The following is a 19,616-nucleotide window of genomic DNA, read 5'->3' as shown; positions in this document are numbered from 1 at the left end:
CAAAATTATCTTCAAGATGATTCTGAACAAGCAACCACAGAAACTATTTTATGTTATTACGATTGTATTATACACACAGATCACGTTATCACAACTGAACTTCAATCCAAAACAACTGTTCTACAGGGTGTTTTTTTTTTTACCCAATAGGGCTCTGAAGCATATGAATTGGAAAAACTTCCAAATGCAGCTCTTGCAGCCACTGATACGCACCCAATTAAGCACAGTAACCCTGACACAAAAATGAAGGCAAAACCTTAATATTCCTCCCCCAGACCTAAAGCCTTTGTTTATCTGAAATAAAAAACACCTACGTAGTTTTTCCATGATGTCTTCATCTGACATTTTGGTCTTCTTTTTCTGCTTATCACCTGATTTTGCCGCACTGTCAACAGAAGTGTCACCGGCTGGCGCAGGGATGGGGTCAATTACGGACCGTGTATAGATCTGTTAAGAGAGACCATTTACCTGAGCATTTTCCTTGCAATTATTGACCTTCAGCTGAAAACAATCACAGTTCTTCAAAGATCCCTAAGCACTGTTTTATATGGCAGGTTGGAGGCAGAAACTAGACCTGAGAAACATTAAAGTCCATTAAACCAAGACGCTGGCAACCTCTGACAGAAAGCCCCAGGCACCTCCTGAACAGAGTGGATATGAGGGAACAGACGTTCTGCAGGTTTTCTACCTGCTTATTCTTTATTACCCATGCTAGTTTATAGAACAGAAATCACTATTTAATAGTGAGATCAATTACTAAGACCTAAAGGAAAAAGATTCATGCTTTGCCATGAAAAGAAGCATGAGACTCCCAGAAATTTTCCAGTTGTCCCCAGTTTAGGGAATTTTCTTGGAGCTTCATTTCACTTCCTCCTGAGCTGTTCACATACATGCAGCTACTCGAGATCAAACTGTATATCTGTCATAGTTTAGATAACTATGTAACCCAGGGACACTATCACTTGACAAATAAACACAATTCACATTTGCACTCCTGGAGCAAGAATAAGTGGGCAGAGCAGCAAAATGTACACCAATCACAGCCAAAAGAATGAGCTGGAGCAAATAAAATAAAGAAAATCCAGTAGACTACATTGCCCCACTGTACTATGCAAAGTTACAGACACTAGCTATAGTTTTTAGGAGTAAAAAAAGCCTCCTCCTCACATGTTGGATTGAAGGATACACATAACTGTAGAGCTTCAACACAAACCAACAAACTAACTGGAATTACCGTCAGGATTTCTGTTCCACCTGATATTCAGAAATTAGGCATTTCCTTAGCAAACTCAAATAAAAAACTTACAACAGCTCATTTCACAAATGTAATACTTTGCTAGAAAACAGAAGTAAAAATACTGAGAAATGCAGATCTGATCCATAAACTTTACAGCTGCTCACCGATTTTGTGTGATCGGGCCGTGGAGCAATAACAGGAGGAGGAGCTTCTTCATCATCTTCATCATCATCTGCCACAGCTGCTGATGGTTCTCCTTTGGCATTGGTCTACATTTTTACCAAAGTAAAAAACAAAACAAAACCAACCAAAACAAACTAAACAAAATTGTCTCCCCCACAGTGTTATATTCAGGTCTTCTTCTCCTCATATAAAAGAATTCTTACAGATGTCAAAAGAAAATATTTTTATTATGAGGCTAAAATACTATTGCTCCAGTGAAATATGCTTTGTTGATTCCCCCAATTTATGTTTTTATTCCACAAAATTCTAGTTTTAGTTTATACTGCAAGATTCATTATGGAACAAATACAAAAGACCTGAATTTTTACATGTTTAAGAATTTACAAAGCATAGTAAAGACACTCACCGTTGGTGATCCTGAAGGGAAACCATCTTTTTCTAAAAAGACAAACAGCAGAATATATAAAATCATCAGAATAGTAATTTAAAAAGTGAGCTTTAAATTCAAAGTGAACTTTGAATTTAAAAAGTGAAGAGTACAGAATACAGACTGCTTTGGAGATTTTTTTTTTCCATCTTCCAAAAAGCAAAATTTTATGGTCACAAATCAGACACCAGCACTGCACTAAAGACCATGCAGAAAGAAGATGTACATTTCTAAAACTCCCCCTAAAAGCAGGGAAACCCATTCATTTCCCAACATGCTCTTCACCCACGTGAGTACCCACACACAGTTCTCCAATTGAGAGCTGCTTGTCACACTTACTGTGTTCTGTCTTACTGAGATGTGAAATCACCACCAAAGGGATGTTTCTGTTCCCTTAGCAGTCTCTTGAATCAAGGGTAAGAATATTACAAAGCCTCATTACTAAGCTATTTTCTGAAATAATTTGGAAGAAAACTAGGTAAAACTGCCTCTGTTCATAGGACACTCATTTACTCAGCCTCCCCACGCCCCATAGCTCTTGGCCTAGAAGCCACAACTTATTTTGCTTCTTTGATGTCACGACATGTCACGACATCAAGTTCACAGATAGCTGTTTTCGCCATAGACAGGTGGAGCAAGATTGCCAGCATGAAATCAGTTAATCTCAGCCTCAGAGATTATAGCTTTATAAACACAGCCTGTTCAAGTTAATTTTGGCTGCTACTTTGCATTATCTAGTTCCATTTCTTCCCTTCTCCATTCAAACCAGGAAAACAACTGGACAAAACCAGTTCCGGTGAGTTTTAAATCTGCCTTCAAGTATTTTTTCCTATTGAAAAGTTTGCTCTTTCAGTGTTTGAATTCGATTTATTATTCTCTGTACTCCTCTTCAATATGTCTTACACACACTTGGATCTCACCTGGAGCAGAAAAACTCAGGTACTTCTGTTTTGCTGTGTCTTTGGAGTCATAGAATTTCAGCACATCTAGTACCGCTTGGGGGTTTTTCTTCTGTTCTAGCTTTGTGATATTTGAGGTCTGAAGCAACCGAGCCCATTGCTCTGGCATTCCCTGAAAAAAAAATAGGCTATTTGAAGCATACTTCCAACATTTTAAAGATTTTTCAGAAATAGAACAATTGTTTTCCTCTATAAAAAGCATAACACATTGAGCTTTAAACACCTTAACAAGTAGGATGGGGTTTTAATGGGGAGCACATACGTCCATAGGTCACACAACGCAAAACACTATGTCAACACGATGACACCTCTTTCAGGTGTATGAAGCCAGATGTGAGGAACAGGAACACAAAACCACTCAACAGAACAAGTGTTACCCACTAATGAAAGTGGGCTAAAAAGGGTTTCTCAGGGAAGGCTCTCCCAGGTTACCCAACTCATCAGATACGACATTTGCACTGCAGAAGTATTAACAGAACACAGACTCTTTACTCTGCATGCTGTACAAATACACAGTAAAATTATTTCTTTGATAAAAGCAAAGACTTTATTGTAAAACATCACAATGACTTCACTAAAGCCCTGACTCACAGCTGTTTTCTGAGCAACTCCAAGGCAGGTATACTTACAGTGAACTCTCCAGTAACAGCATCAAAACCAACATGGATGGTGTGCTCAAAATCTGATGGTGGGGAGATTTCTGGCCTTTCCTTTTCCTTCTTCTTGCTTCCTGAAAAAGATATTCAAAGATCTACTGAGCAAAGACTTAAAGTACTATTGTCTCCACTTAATATAATCAATCCAAGCATTACAACAATTAGGATGAATGTAACATTATTCTTTATAATGGATGGAAGCATTTAAAGATGCAGCACAGTTGGTGTTTTCAAGTGGATACAGACTTCATGTAAGAATCAACATCTTGTTTCATTCAAGTAATTTATAACATGGTAGCAAGGATATAAAGAGATTAAGAGCACCAGAGTGCAAAGAGCTCTGTTGAGCGTATGAAAATTAAACATATGAAATGTTTACAATGCAAAAGAGAATATTTTAATATGGATTACAAACACCACTGAAGACAAGTTCAGTTCAACCTCAAGTTCACCCTAAAGACAGTTAAAACTCAGCTGCCTCACTGCTGCAATTCAAGGTAATTAATGCAAACTAGGACTTCCTGTGATGAAGATAAGAATTTATAGCCTCGGAGCAATTACCTAATTTCAATTAAAGGAGGCAGGGGGGAGCAAGCATACTAAGTACCAAAAGCAGGAACAGATAATGAGAAGGACCGTGTGCTCAATCCAACTTAGATTCAATTACATTCAGAAGATGTTTTATAATGCTTGGGGCTTGGTTAGGGCTTTATTTTTTTTTTTCCTGACAAAGAGAAAATAAATAAAACTGAAAGACAATTTGTAGTTAACTCTAAATGTAAAATACACCATTCTGTTCCCTTTACTCAAAAGGGATTTGGAGTTAAATTGGAAGGTTTCAGGAATATGTTTTATTGTTCTGGCAAAAAAGCCTGAGCCCTGCTTTCTTTCTCTGCCAGAGCAGAGAAGTATACTTGCTGTTTGCTGTCCAGGTAGAAAGATGATGCTCAGGGCCTCATCTCACAGTCCTCTGCTGAAAGGCAGAGCTCTGGCAGTGAGCTCTACAACGTGACTAACCTGATACCAGGAAAACTGCATATGTAATCCCAGGAATGCCTGTGGGCTTGCAAAACTTATAGCTGAATCAGCTGCGCTTATTCTAGTGTGCATGAAGCCGGCAGGAATGCCATACTGCTCCCAAAAGGAAAGCAGCACACTATTTTGCAGCCTAAAAGGTTTTTTTGCTTTGCTTTTACATTCACCTGCAAAATGAAAGTAACATGGTTTTGGTACAGAAAGCGCAGCTAAAACAGCACCCTCTGTTACAACATGGTAAAGAGTTCCTGCATATAGCAGAATATCACAGAATCACAGAACTGTCAGGGCTGGAAGTGACCTCTCATCTAGTCCAGCTCCCCAACATGGGACAAGCATAGATTGTGCTGCTCAGAGCCAGAGAATCTGTCTGAAATTCCCTCACGTTGGCGGGAGGGGAAGGACAAGGAACAGAACACAATACATACAAATGAAAAGCCATGTGGGCTATCTCCAGCTGAACAATGCAGTGGAAAGACGCTGCTATTATAAACAGGATATCTTTAATATGGCTGCACAGGTCAGAGCCAAAAAGCAAATGGACTGTCAAATGTTCCCATTAACACTGTTAAGCCGCCATAGGACAGAATAAACTTGCTTATGTGAAAACCTTTAAGGAAAGTACTGTTTCTCCCCAGTCTTTTGCATCTGTTTATGTGAAAACAAGGAAGATGGGATATTCCCCAGAAGATTCCTATTAAGGAGCACTTGACATGTAGGGAACAGGAGCTGGTACTCAGACCCTCAGAAGTGCTGTGCAAAAAAACCCACTCCTAAAAACACATAGATCTTACTGGTAGCCTAGGCAAGGAGACTAAAATTCACTCCTCTGCCCACAGGAACAGCAGAGCAGCATTTCAAATGAACATAAGCAGGGAGCTTCAATCAAGAGCAAGTCCCTGGAGTCCTGAGTTGGCAGAACACACTCAAGGGCTCTGTGAACAAGGCCACCATGAGGCCACACTGCTCTTTTCAATCTCTGATTATATCTGCAACACAGTTAGGTACTTAAATGGGAATCCTGTTATTACAGGGCAACACTAGTTTCAAATGTCAAGTGAATCTAAGATGTGGTCCCTCAGCTGTGCAGAGAAAGCAGCATGAAGTCCCCCTGTTCCTGGGAAGAGGAAGCCACAGGTCCTTCATAAGGATCTAGCAAATTGGAGAATTGCTCTGATGAAGTATCTCAAACTGGACTTTTCCCCAACTGAAGCGACAGGCGCTCTACATGGCATCACCCAAGGTACTTCACACACCCTCCTACATCACAAACCCATCCTCAAGTACACCTCACTTCCCACCAGCCACCCTTCGTACATAAGGCATGAAACACAGGTGTTTCTCAACAGCCTGGATGTAGTAGTTAGATGACTCCAAATGGTACACTTTGAGTTACTGAGCTGCAGCTGAAACCACAACAAAAATTGCCCTGAGCCAGCAGGGCAGAGCATGTTCCATGCGTGATCCCTGGTCCTGGGTAATGCCCCACAGCACCTCCTCTAGTAAGTTCTGCTTGAAGACAAGCATTTCTTGGTTTAGGGGACTATTTTAAAGCTTTTCAAACACAAACAAGTTCATTTGACTGGCAAATTAATGGCAATTAAGTACTCTAGTAAAAAATGACTATCACTTCATTTATCCTAAGCAGTGAAACTATGGGGAAAACCCCTCCATGACTAGGTCATTAAATAATCCCTTCAAACTCTTGTGATTATGTCAAAGAACCCCAGACTGGCTTGGGTTGGAAGGGACCTTGAAGCTCATCCAGTTCCAACCCCCTGCCACAGGCAGGGACACCTTCCACTAGACCATGTTGCTTCAAGCCCTGTCCAACCTGGCCTTGAACACTGCCAGGGATGGGGCAGCCACAACTTCTCTGGGCACCCTGTGCAGTGCCTCACCACCCTCACAGGGAAGAACTTCTTCCCAGTGTCAAACCTGAACTTCCCCTCTGTCAGTTTAAAGCCACTTCCCCTTGTCCTGTTCCTACAGACCCTTGTCAAAAGCCCCTCTCCAGGTTTCTCGCAGCCCCATGAGGCACTGGAAGCTGCTCTAAGGTCTCCCTGGAGCCTTCTCTTCTCCAGGCTGAACCAGCCTGGAGCTCTCACAGCCTGTCTCCATAGCAGAGGTGCTTCAGCCCTCGCAGCATCTTCGTGACCTCTTCTGGACTTGCTTCAGCACAGAACTAGCTACCTGGGGCAGAGACTGTGCATTTTCTCAACCTCACCATCTGCAGTGAGTCATCCCCCAAGACCACTGACTCCCCAGTGCCACCTTCTAAGCTAGAGAAAGCTGCCAAGAGAGGACAGAGAGGGCCAAAGCTGCCCAGGAAGGACCTTGCAAAATCATACAGACAGATCTACAGAACAAAGCCAAACATTATCCAGCAACAGGTCTGTGGTGGCATTGTACATCTCCTGGTAAAGCATCCCTTCAGATTCTGAAAAGGAGAATTTATCATTCCGGTAGGAATTTGTTAACATTTACACTGGCTGGAGAAATTTTTCCCATGAAAAAATTTCTGTCTCAGGTTGACAGATTATTTTGCATATAGTTCCAACATATTTTTAAAATCCAAGCAGTAAATTAGCATTTCTGTAAAGAATCACACATTCTAAAGCTTCCCAGCAACAGAATTTTTTTTTCCTCAAATGCATTTAAATGGGCATTTCTGGTAAGGGTGCTCAGTCATGCTAATGAACAGAACAACTAACTTCTGACTGCTGTTTTAGTGCCAGAAAATCACTGTGCCCATTTCCATTCTGCTTACATTTGGCTGCCAGTTTTGCAGTCTTGAGAGACAAAACAATTTCTTTAAATGCTTACATTACTCCTGCAGCAGGTGACCCAATCCACCATGTTTAATCCAGATTAAAAAAATGCCACTTTCAGATAATTTCTTTAAACTAAGTAATTCAATTACCATTTTTCCTAACCACTACTGCCATGCAGTAAAACCTGCTTTTTTCCAACCTGCCTTTAATGTAAAGGACATTACTTTAAATACTTTTTTAACATTTAGAAAACATAAACTGACACTATTTTCTCTAAAAAGTGTTTTATTCTGCAGAATTTATTTTCTCCATTTTTAGTGTGCATCACTAAATGGAAGTAGTACACAGACATCTGCTAAACAAGTATGCAGATCAACATCCGTAACTCTGATACATGTCAGCATTTACCAGAGTGGTCTGAATAAGCTTTAGTAAAGCACTTTAGCAAAGCAATTTCAGATGAGCAAATACAACTTCAGACAAGTCTTCAATTGCCTCCCTGGCCATTTCAGCAATGAACAAACCCACCCTCAAGATGGAAAGAGGAAACGTCCAAGGAGAAGTAAAGACACTGTGAAATGTCACAGAGCTCTCCAACTGCACTATAGCCACTTGCATTCATAATTCATTTCACAACACAAACAAGTCTTACATAGTATTACTAATTCAGAGCAAGGAAAAGCTTCCTTTACGTGGGGTTTATGTTCCACTTCATCATATCCCCAACTGTAACAAAAGGGTTACAAACGGTCTGATGAATAATCAATCCAACAGCCTAATGACAAGTGTCAGATCAGTTCATAAGCTGTTCTCCTAGCCTGAAGATGGCAGATGTGATCCTTCCACAAGATTTCCTTGCAACACTCACCATGAGAATTTCAAGGCACTTCCTCCCATGACCAGTGACATAATGATAAAACACCAGTTTCTGCAGTATTGAAGGGCTAAGTCAGAACCTGGTCCAGACACATGGCACTACACCAAGCTGACAGCACCCAGATTCATCACCTTTACCAGCCACAGGGGCCTGGAGTCTCTCTCTTGGGGTGCTTCCACCAACCTGTAGTAGCTTCTCATGTTCTCCTTACAGATTTACCTCCTTAAGGTTTTACCCATGTCAGTAAAAACACCACTACTTCTACTGGTGAAATCTAGCCACCGACAGTTATTTCACAGTAAGTGACCTTGTGAAATAACTATCCTGCTTCCAAAAACTACACTGGTCAAATCCTTCCATCCTCCAAAAAGGAAAGCACACCCGCTGTCAAAAGCAGAAAACTCTGCCAGATCATGAAAAGCCTGACCTTCTGAATACAGGGAAGCCTCCAGCATTTGTCTCCTGTGTGAGGCATGGCTGCAGAGGAACTGCTCATACAGCTAAGCAAGAGTAAATTCCAGCCCTTGGGAAAATACTGAGCCAAGAGAATACATAACCAGAGGAGCAGAGTCTCCTGAAACAGTCAAACCTGTGCCAGCATGACTGAACCAGTCTGCCCAGCACATCAGCAACATCAGGCTTGTACACCACTGCAACAGTTTTACCATACCAGATGTTAGAAGATACTTCTATCCACTATTTTGTTCTACATGGATACAGACATCCTGGAGAACCAGGATCAGGACTCTTAATGCTGTATATACATTCATCATACAGAAAAAGAGGATAGAAACAAAGCACAAACACAGTCCAGTTTCATTCCAGTCATTTTTTCTCACAAATAATCCTTGCTTACAGCATTCCAGATTTTTCCATTAGTAATTATTCCTAATGGTACAGTGACAGAGACTTAATTTCTCAATTCTCCTTCAAACACAGTGCACGCTCGCTACTATTTCTTTATTACCGTTTTTTCTCCTCAAGGTACCACATAAATAGTCATCAACATGAAGCAACTTCCCAAAATAGTTTAAACTAAAAACCTGCATTTAGTGTAGCAAAATGGTAAGTGATCTGACACCCAGGAATCACAAACATCTATCAGGGTTGTTTAGAAATGCATTACTTTAAACTGGGCAGCAAGCATGAGAAGCAATAGGTGCTGATTTTCCTTCGTGAACTGTTCAATTTTTCTTACTTAGCACTTCGTCTTAAAACATCCCAGTGCAAGCAGGAAAAAACATCTCAGTTCACAGAACACGCATATCCAACTTTCAACCCTTCCTCCAATCCCCTGCACTTGGCCAGGCTGGATCCAAATGTCTGAAGCACTACCAAAACTTACAAGAAGAGTAAAGGAATACAACTAGTAACCTTGAAAAACAGAGAAATCTCACCTTTTTCAGTGATAAAGAATATGGAGATGATTTTATTCCTAGGTTTTCTCTCTTCTGGTACAGAGGGCAGGGGTTTCAAACTGTGGTTGGCAGACAACTGGTCTTTACCCCCTGCAGTGACGATAGCACTGCTCATCCGGACAGGAGGAGCTGGTGGCTTGTCTTCCACTTCTCCGTTGACAGACATGGTTCCCAATAGCTAGTGAAAGCACTGAAAGAGAAATATTTGTTTTAACTTAAGAAGGGAACATAGAATACATAAATGTATAATTTCTTCTGCTGGACAACAGGGAAAGGAGGTATAATTCAACTCTGAAGAACTCAGTAAGCACTGCACTGGCAGACACTGATGTGGGATCAGGGATGGGGCAGCCACAGCTTCTTTAGGCACCCTGTGCCAGTGCCTCAGCACCCTCACAGGGAAGATTTTTTCTCTAATATTTAATCCCAATCTCCCCTCTGTCAGGTTAAAGCCATTCCCCCTTGTCCTGTCTGTCCCTAAAGGTCCTTGACCGAAGCCTCTCTCCAGGTTTCTTGTAGCCCCTTTAGGCACTGGAAGCTGCTCTACGGTCTCCCTGGAGCCTTGTCCAGGCTGAACAAGCCCAGCTCTCTCAGTCTGTCTCAGAACAGAGCTGCTCCAGTCCTCAGAGCATCCCCGTGGCTTCCTCTGGACTTGCTCCAACAGCTCCATGTCCCTCTTGTGCTGGAGGCCCCACATGACACAAAGCAAGAGGTTTATGTCATGAATCACAGAATAGTTAGGGTTGGAAAGGACCTTAAGATCATCTAGTTCCAACCCCCCTGCCATGGGCAGGGACATCTCACACTAAACCATGCCCCTCAAGGCTCTGTCCAACCTGGCCTCGAATACTGCCAGGGATGGAGCATTCCAACCTCCCTGGGCAACCCATTCCAGTGCCTCAGTAAAGAATTTCTTCCTTATATTCAATCTAAACTTCCCCTGTTTAATGCATTATCCCTTGTCCTGTCACTACAGTCCCTAAGGAATAGTCCCTCTCCATCAGCCATATAGGCCCCCTTTAGACACCGGAAGGCTGCTACGAGGTTTTCATGCAGCCTTCTCTTCTCCAGGCTGAACAGCCCCAACTTTCTCAGCCTACCTTCATACGGCCCTCCTCTGGACTTGTTCCAACAGTTCCATGCCCTTTTTATGTTGAGGACACCAGAACTATACACAATACTCCAAGTGAGGTCTCACGAGAGCAGAGAAGAAGGGCTCAAGAACGATTAAAATTATCAACATAAACACCCATGAAAACATAATTTCTGCACAAATACCTTCAGAGGCACAGGCAGCATAAAGTAAAATTCTGGCAGTGCAACTAAAAACTGAACATGTGCTGGTTTCTCCATCTACTTAAAGACCAGTGGGGACCAGCAGTCAAAGCTGTGCAGCACCCACCTAGACAAACGCGCCTTCAAGCCCTCTGCCTGATGATGGACTGATAAATTGACCTGCAACATTCAAACCTAGCTGCAGGGATGCTGTTATGAATCAGACTGTGATTCCCATCCTGTAACAATATTCCCAGTTCACTCAGTAATTGTTCTTTCAGATGTTGCAAGTTATCTACAGGATCTTCTAGATTTTCCAGTACCTACACTGCAATATGGGAAAAAATTTAAGAACCTTGCAATCTAACAGCTGGTCTCAGCACAGGGATTTTAACTCCAAATGGTTCCCTAACGTTACATTTTGTTTAGACAAAATGCATGCAACTTATTTGAGACATACAAATTTCTCATCTGAACCACCAAATGAGATATAGATGGTCATATTAAAGTGGGGCTTATGCTAATATCACAAAAAAGCAGGATACAGGGTACTTACTTATCCAGATGGGAACAAAAAAGAAAGCACTTCTCCTTTTGAACAAAGACATTAAATCAGGCAGCTAAATAAATTGTAGGTAAATAAGCATATCACATAACTTTAACATCAGAATGTTATGCTATGTGAAGAAAGAGACACCATGAGTAGCCCTTTTTTTATCTTTCTAAAATAAGCCCTATTATTTTCTCTGTATTTTTGTACTGCCTGATATTAGCAGGAGCAGGATATAAGGATAAACAACCAACCTGCATATGAAACCAGACAAGAACAGACTTGGCCCTCCAAGCCCATAATAATTCCCTGAAGAGTCAGGAGGAAGAGATGCTGCAGGGCTGGTAGAGCAGACTGGAGTGGCAGAAAGAGCTCGGGCACCAACTTCCCACTAAGGGACTGTCTCCATCAACTGCAGTCCAACAAAATCCTTCAAAATCATTAAATCTGTGGTTCAATAAAACCTCAGCTTTTCAGAAAAACTTGACACATGTGACTGATTTGCTAACTCAAGGTACTATAATTTATGAATAGCTGTTTCAAAGACAAAGTGCTAGATCCAAAACTATTTTGCACGAAAGATCATTTCAATGCACAGCAGCTTAGAATTCATAGTTTAAATACACTAGTCCAGCTTCAGTCACAACAAATCACTTAAAGAAACAAAAGTCTGATCCTTCAGTCATCCTCAGAAGTTAAAAATCAATCATTTTGTTCAGGTTCTAATACAAACAGCTAGTCTCTTTCTGACAGCTGAGTGAAGAAAAGAGCAGTTCCCCTCTCCTTTATCCCTTCCTTGTCTTCATTATGCAGGGAAAGTTTCCACAGCATCAGGAAGTACTTTTGAAATTGCTGTGGAGGTTTGGCATTATGGCCAGTGACTGGAGGTGGGATTAAAGAAGGGGAAAAAGAAAGAGGAGTGCAAACACTCCCTGAAGCTCCTTTTCAGCTCTCTCCCACAAAGAGAAAAAGGAGGCTGTTTATTTAACAGCAGCTAGGCATAATCTCTCTTGCACCATCATCCTCGTGGCTGCCTTGCTGAATCATGGCTTGCACAAGGAATTGGAAAGACATGGGAAATTTTCCTTTTTTTCCAGAGCCTGCCAGGAGTCTGTACAGTGGCAAAGCAGATGTCAGGTTCATGTTTCTCTGACAGAATCAGACTATACAATAGTGGGGTGTTTTGGGGGTTTCTTTAGCTTGGTTGAAAGACATTTACTAAAATGGTTAACTTTGAGCAACCTCATACGGTATGCTGAATCATGAAGAAAGAGGACAGAAGCGACAAAGGTAACATACGGAAGATGGGAATAACAGGGATAAGGGGAAAGGGTTCACTTTCATCTTTGCCAGTGAAGACAATGCCAGTAATAATAACGCATTCAAGCACATCAGGAACTCCCCCACAATCACTGATTGTGCTACATTTAATTACAACAGCTAGAAAGTAATGGAATGAACCATAGAGACAAGCTGTGAAGCTGCAAACAATACTTAACTATTGACTTCAGGCAGATTCATTCCCACCACAGGACAGTGCTGCAACCCATTACACTCACAAAAAAAGAGTCACAAAAACAGCTAAAAGCTTTTCTCCCAACAGTTCTGCTGATTACTCCACAAAATACACTCACAGGTATCACCACTATAGACCATAAGGCTCCAAATCTCAGTCCTCATCTCCAGTATATGAAACTACTCTCAACAGCTGTCCCTTCCCTTCTGACAAAGGTTTCTTGCCCCGCACTGATGCAGCAGAAATGGAAATACTCTCTTCATCCTCAGCAGCTGAAGAGCAAATGCATCCTCTCCTCTGCTGCAGAGGCAGCAGCAAGTGACATCCTAAACTCACTCACCACCACCGCTGGGAAACCTGCAGCCAGGTTGCTCAGAAGTGCAACACTTCTCTTTCCACCTCTGCCCAGCGAGGCTGAGGCAAGACAAGCACAGGGAAGCTCCTTGTATAGCTTAACCCACCCTCCTCCTCTCAGCCTCTGAAAAGACCTGCAGAGATTCTTTTTTACCACAATGTTCTAGGAGTCAGTTCTGTTGCTCATTAGCTTTCTTTGTTTTGGGGAAGAAAAGGGTCCTATGGCCTATGGCATGCCAAGGTCACAGAAGACAGACATCAGTTCCTGCTACTGTCACTGGGGGGGGAAAAACACCCAGAAACATAACCCTGACGGTGAATAAAAGCTGTAAAGTGAGAATTTGGCAGCATTTTCAGAAATGCTGATGAACACACACCGCTTCAGCATATTAGTTTGGATGCTCTGGCTTTGATTTAGGTTTTTTTTTTTTTGGTTGAGTTTTGGGGGTTTTTTCCCCTCAATTGCCCCCTGTGTGAGCACAAAGCTGGGCTGCTTCCTGAAGAACTTCCTAAGTACAGTTCTTGTGCTGTTCTGGCTCCCGAAGCCTCCCTCGTGATCGGTATCACGGCTGACAGGCACTCCCATCCCCGCTGAAGCGGAGAGCTTGTTCGGCAGCAGGCTCTACCACCGAGGCCCCTCTGCAGCACAGCACTACTTAGCTCCTCTGACTTCTAAAAATGGACAAACATTTCTCCTCTCAAATTTGTTTTCAGAATGACTAAAGGAAAATAAAACGAAATAGAAGACAATCATTTTCCTATCCGCTATAGTGCACCGTCAGTTTTCGTTGAGCATTTGAACAGATTAAGTTTTAAATATTCATTATACGTGCATACACATCAGTCTTGCAATTCAGCACTGTAAGGCCCCAAGGAGAGGTAAGAAGATGGTACCATCTGTCAAATGCAACAGACTGTGTAGAAAGTTCTCATAAGTTGAATTTGTCTTCTTAAGATGTTGAAATAAATGTACTTGAGGAGTTGAGGCTGCATCTGTATCTCACTGCTTAGGATCTGACGCAGAAGTAAATTAGACTACTGCTTGGAAAACAGAACAAAACAAAGCAAACAGCCCCCCCCCCAAAAAAAAAAAAAAAGAAATCAAGCTCAGAGCTGTTTGATAACATGTATGCACATACATTCCTACTCCTGGCACACATCCTGGGGTTTTACACCACCACTTAAGCAACAAATCTCTGAGGAGCCAGAACTAAGTCAGTGAAATAAATCTAATCCTCTGTGTATATATGCCCTGACAGGAGGCTCAGAGAGCTGCAAACTGAATTCAGTTCTGCTTACTGCAGGTAAAAATTACTCAACTCATTTACTATCAGCAATATAACACAGAAGGAGGCATACGCACATCAAATTTAAGCCTCTTTTGCAGGGCTGACCAGAAAGCACAAGTGACAGATTTCAGGCTAACACTAAGGCATTAAGAAACATAACCACCTGGCTTTTGAAACCATAAGACTTGATGCACCACTGCGGCTGCAGGACCTTATTGAGACACTACGTCTACTGCTGCAAGGAGAACTGCAGATCATTTGAGCCACAGACAGAGACAGCAGACACTGTGCTTGAAACCAACACAACCAGGAGAATAGAAAGCTGTGGAGAGACGTGGGAGCAGCTTCCAGTGCCTAAAGGGGCTACAAGAAATCTGGAGAGAGGCTTTTGACAAAGGCAAGTAGCAACAGGAGAAGGGCAAAATGGCTTTAAGCTGAAAGAAGGGAGATTTGAATTAAATATTAGAGAAAAATTGTTCCCTGTGAGGGTGCTGAGGCGCTGGCACAGGGTGCCCAGAGAAGCTGTGGCTGCCCCATCCCTGGCAGTGTTCAAGGCCAGGTTGGACAGGGCTTGGAGCAACCTGGTCTAATGGAAGGTGTCCCTGCCCATGGCAGGGGTTTGGAACTGGATGAGTTTTAAGGTTGCTTCCAACACAAACCATTGTATCATTCTACGATTCTAAAACCATTTGTTGTCTGACAGAAGGAATGGAAGGAAAGAACAGATTGAATGTGAAAAAAGCTCTCATGGTAAGTGCACCTCCCTGCCCCCACTCTATAAGAGGGCACAAGGGTCGAGTAAAGTGAGTTATCCTCAAAACAATCTGCATGCTGGTGGCTGTCATTTGCTGTCTTCCTGCAGAGCCTTATAGGGTGCTTACTGGCAACATTTGTCACACACAAAGAGCAGCATCTGGGACAGCGAGGTCCAGAGCAGAGATAAACAGCAAAGTAGATGTGTCTCACAAACAAATCCCCGGCAGAAGTCAAGTGCACAGAAGCACAGAGTAATTAAGAAACAATACAATAACAGAGCTAGCATGTGATGCTCCAAGAAAAGACCCATGTAACAAGACAGATTAAAGATGATCACATCCCACTCTTAGTTTATATTATAATAATCCTTGTTGAAAGCATCTGGAGGGCTGTAACTAGATGACTTTAATGTCCTTTCTAACCCTAACTATTCTATGATTCCATGATTCCCAGTACATTGACTCCAAGACTCCAGTGGTTTCAGCAGCTGGCTTATCCTCAGCCACTCCACACCACCACCTTTTAATTCCTGAAAAAAACACCTTATTGGAGGAGATGAGACTTGATGCTTCATTAGACATAAGAGAGTCATTAGTTATAAGGAAGTTCTTTACTGTGAGGGTGGTGAGGCACTGGAACAGGTTCCCCAAAGAAGTGATAAATGCTCCATCCCTGGCAGCGTTCAAGGCCAAGTCGGACGGAGCCTTGGGTGACATGGTTTAGTGTGAGGTGTCCCTGCCCATGGCAAGGGGGCTGGAACTAGATGATCTTAAGGTCCTTTTCAACTCTAACTATCCTATGACTATTCTGGAAGTGAGGACAAACACCGTGCAGTTTTTAAAATCAGAGGGCTGCTCATTTCACCAGATATTCCCTTTTCTCGGATCAAGCAGGTTTTGGAGCCCAAAAGCAGAATGAACATCTCCATGGGTATTTTTCTTTCCCCCTTTCTCCCACCCCACACCCTTTTCTTTTTGCTCTGAGGCTCCTGTTGAGCAATAGATTTCCTGTGATTAGCTCACTTAGTACTGATTATAGCTCACTTCCTCCCAGGGATTAGCTGAAAGCAGCTTTCTGACAAGTTTTTATTCAGATGGTGCTACCTAGCCACAGCTCACTTCCTGCACCAGCACTAACAGCACGTTAATTCAGCAGCTCATCAACTTGAAATCATTTCACCACTGCACAAAAATTCACTGAACCAGTAAATCTCAGACTGTCTTCTCCATGACAAGCAAAACAAATCCTTTTGGGATATTTTGGTTTCCAATTTAAAGCATTTGGATCCATGAGGTTTATTTAATTGGATCCAAAAAGGAGTTTTCTGGAACAGTTTGAGACTACCTTTAGAGGCTGAAAATACTTATATCGTCATTTCAACTCAGAAAAATTTTGCACAAAAAAACAACCCAGCAGTGGCAGACAAAGAATTACTTTCTCACAGACTTGGCAAATGCAGTCACGTATCTTCTGCCTGCCAAGAAAGGACTTGTGCAAAAGCAGGAACAAGAGTAACCTTGATAATGGCCAGTAAAAGCCAGGAGGATAATCTGTTCCACCTACAGTTATTAAAAACACGTGCAGATGCTGTAACGCAACACGCAGCTCTCAAAGCCTTCCCACCTCTAGGAAGGCAGGCACCAAACTCCACTGGACTTGCTGCAATGTCTCTTTCCAGCTTTAGTGGGTCTCAAAGTATTCAGTCAATGCCAAACCACACGCTTGCAAAAACGAACAGTTATTTTTATTTAACTTTCCTTTATGGGGAAAGGAGAGGAAATTAGACTAACCTAAGATACTCCAAACAAGTACGGTTCTCCCTCATTTACAAACTCAAACAAGATACCCCCTTCAAATGATGCAGTTGAGAAAACAGCTGAAAAATAGAAATAAGAATATCTGAGCCTGTCAAACAGGAATTTTTCATTAGGATTTACAAAGGGATGCACATTAACCAACTGCTCAGCAAGGCCAACACACTGTCAGAGCCAATAAATGGCCAGCATCTTTCCCCCCCCCAAGATTAATAGCCATAAGCACCAATATACCTCCTTCAATGAGCAAGGTTACAACCATAAAATTTATCAACAAGTCCTTTCTTGCTGTCTTCCCTTTACTGCTACATGTGACAGAGAGAAGGCATAATACTCCCACTCTAATGACAGCATAGGAGAACCTCAGTCTCCTGCAGAATCAGACTAGATGACACACAGAACATACACAGCTAAATTTTTTCCAATTTACCTTTTCCTGACCCCTCAATTTCCTTGTGATTTTTGCTGAGTCACATAATAGAAGGGAAAACACAGCACAGAAAAATCACACAAATACATGGGAAAACACAGTACAGAGAAAAGTATTTCCCATTTAATTGACAAGTGAAGAAGAGTAAAAAGCAGAAAGCAAACTATGTTTTGTTCAGAAGAAGGAATAGTCTTTCCACAAATGCAATGAGATGTGCCTACCATGAACCAAGTTACAGAAGACAAATATCATATTCATGGGGTATCTGAAAAGGTTACTAAGGCTTCTAAAGAAAAATATTCCTTGAAGCCATTGCCAAAGTACATTACAACCTAAAGCCATTATTTACTCCTTAAGGCACTTAGTAGATGAGCAAAGTCTTGCACTGAAAACAAACAACTGGTCTGTGAAAATGTCTCTTTCAAAATAAAACCTGATCCCAGTCATCTTCTAAGAAGTGACCAGTGGTGGACATCACCTTCTCATCCCACTGACAGCCAACCCAAACAAGTGTATTTCAGCTATAACTTCTTCACCATCCAATGCCGACAGCTAAGTCATCCTCACCCTGCGGTACAAGCGTGACAAAATACAATTCTCATACCATCACTGATGAAGACAAGTGAAGCAGATTGCACTGCTAAGATGCTGGCAGCCTCCCAAACTGGAAGAGCAGATTCACAAAGCTGGTATACATACAGAAAAAAAAAAAAACAAGCAAACCGGCAATAACAGAAACCTTGGTAAGGTTTTCTTTCCTCACAGATTTTCAATTTTTGACTTTTAACTCTGTGTGTGTCATTTCTTAATTATCAGCTACATTTTGTGACTAAAGATGACATCAACAGGAAAAGTAAGAAAAAGCTAAAGACAAGCTGTGCAAGAGTCACGGTAAAAGCCCATTAGTGACCAGAAAATTTAAGCAAATTAATGATACTTGACTTCACTGTATACTGTGGCCATCTCTGAGTCTTGTGATACATCACCACTTTCTCCCTTTAAACCACACACAGCAACCAACTCCCACCCGAAGCGTCATTTCTGCTTCACAAAATGAATTGGTGGTGAATTCTGAACTGTGGTGGTGTATCTTATCACCACTGAACTAGAAATCTCTTCTCTGCTTTATAACCTCTGAAACAGCTCAAACACAGGCAACAGCACCAGATGGGCCTCAGAAGTGATTTCCCAACTACCCTTATTTCCCGCTTTCCAAGTTCGTCAGGAAAACTCACTCAGCAAGGCTACAATGTCATTATCACCAGCTGATTACAGCAACACACAAAAATTCGAGGCCAGGCTGGACGGGGCTTGGAGCAAACCTGCTCTCATGGAAGGTGTCCCTGCCTGTGTCAGGGGGTTAGAACTGGATGAGCTTTAAGTCCCTTCCAACTCAAACCAGTCTGTGATTCTATGAAACGAGGCAGACTGCTGAGCTGAAAGCCGTGGACACCCGTTACACCTTGCTCCAAGAAGCAGCCCTCTTGCAGTAGAGTGGAGGAGGAATTAAACCAAGAGGGACCCATTTCCACCCTCTGCCGCAGGATTGTATTAGTTACCGCCTACCAGCTGAATTCAGACCACGCTTCATTTTATACAGCCCACAGCCACAGTTTTCCTTCAACGAACTATTGTGCAATGCTGCATAATGATAACATGTACTCAAAGGTGTTTGAAAAAGCCTATTCAACCTTCAACAAGGAAATTACTTACCCCTGCTCTACCTACCTAAAAACCTGAGTCAACTAAACACAGACAAGAGAGCCTGCAGCATGCACATTGCATGCAAATCCATGGTTCAAGGTGTTTGTGCTTACTCATTTTTCACTAACTAGAAGATACTTTTCAGCCTTTATTTTCATGAGCTGAGGTTTTATAAAGATCAAAGGAGAATGGGGAAAAGGGCAAGTACGGAAAGTTTACAAGAAGAAAAACAAAAATGAAGTCTGCATCTCATTGCTGAGAGTCTCTCTTAATTAAAGCTGGCATTTACAGACAGGGAGGGATCACACATTCCAGAGCAAAAGTTATTTGAATAAAGGCTACCCTACACAAGGTACTTATAT

At 42.0% G+C, this 19,616-nt stretch overlaps 1 protein-coding gene across 2 annotated transcripts in view; it reads right to left on the bottom strand.

Moving 5' to 3' along the window:
• PAK2 (p21 (RAC1) activated kinase 2) overlaps positions 1-19,616 on the bottom strand; it is a 41,909-nt gene that overhangs the window by 12,567 nt on the left and 9,726 nt on the right. The window contains exons 1-7 of one of the 2 annotated variants that reach the window (XM_062606521.1): positions 16,930-16,950; positions 9,546-9,756; positions 3,436-3,536; positions 2,768-2,918; positions 1,827-1,858; positions 1,402-1,506; positions 315-447 (exon numbers count right to left, since the gene is read on the bottom strand). In XM_062606521.1, the coding sequence (XP_062462505.1) occupies positions 315-447; positions 1,402-1,506; positions 1,827-1,858; positions 2,768-2,918; positions 3,436-3,536; positions 9,546-9,732 (709 nt within the window). In that variant the 5' untranslated portion in view covers positions 9,733-9,756; positions 16,930-16,950. Of the gene's footprint in view, positions 1-314; positions 448-1,401; positions 1,507-1,826; positions 1,859-2,767; positions 2,919-3,435; positions 3,537-9,545; positions 9,757-16,929; positions 16,951-19,616 lie in introns of those variants that run through there. The other variant, XM_062606520.1, reaches the window with a different exon arrangement.

This window comes from Pezoporus occidentalis, unplaced genomic scaffold (assembly GCF_034315485.1).
Source record: "Pezoporus occidentalis ecotype Australia unplaced genomic scaffold, CSIRO_AGI_Poc_V1 ctg97, whole genome shotgun sequence".
NCBI classification, from domain to species: domain Eukaryota; kingdom Metazoa; phylum Chordata; class Aves; order Psittaciformes; family Psittacidae; genus Pezoporus; species Pezoporus occidentalis.
The sequence above is the reverse complement of the archived record's forward strand: the minus strand, read 5'-3'. Positions and strand labels throughout refer to the sequence as shown.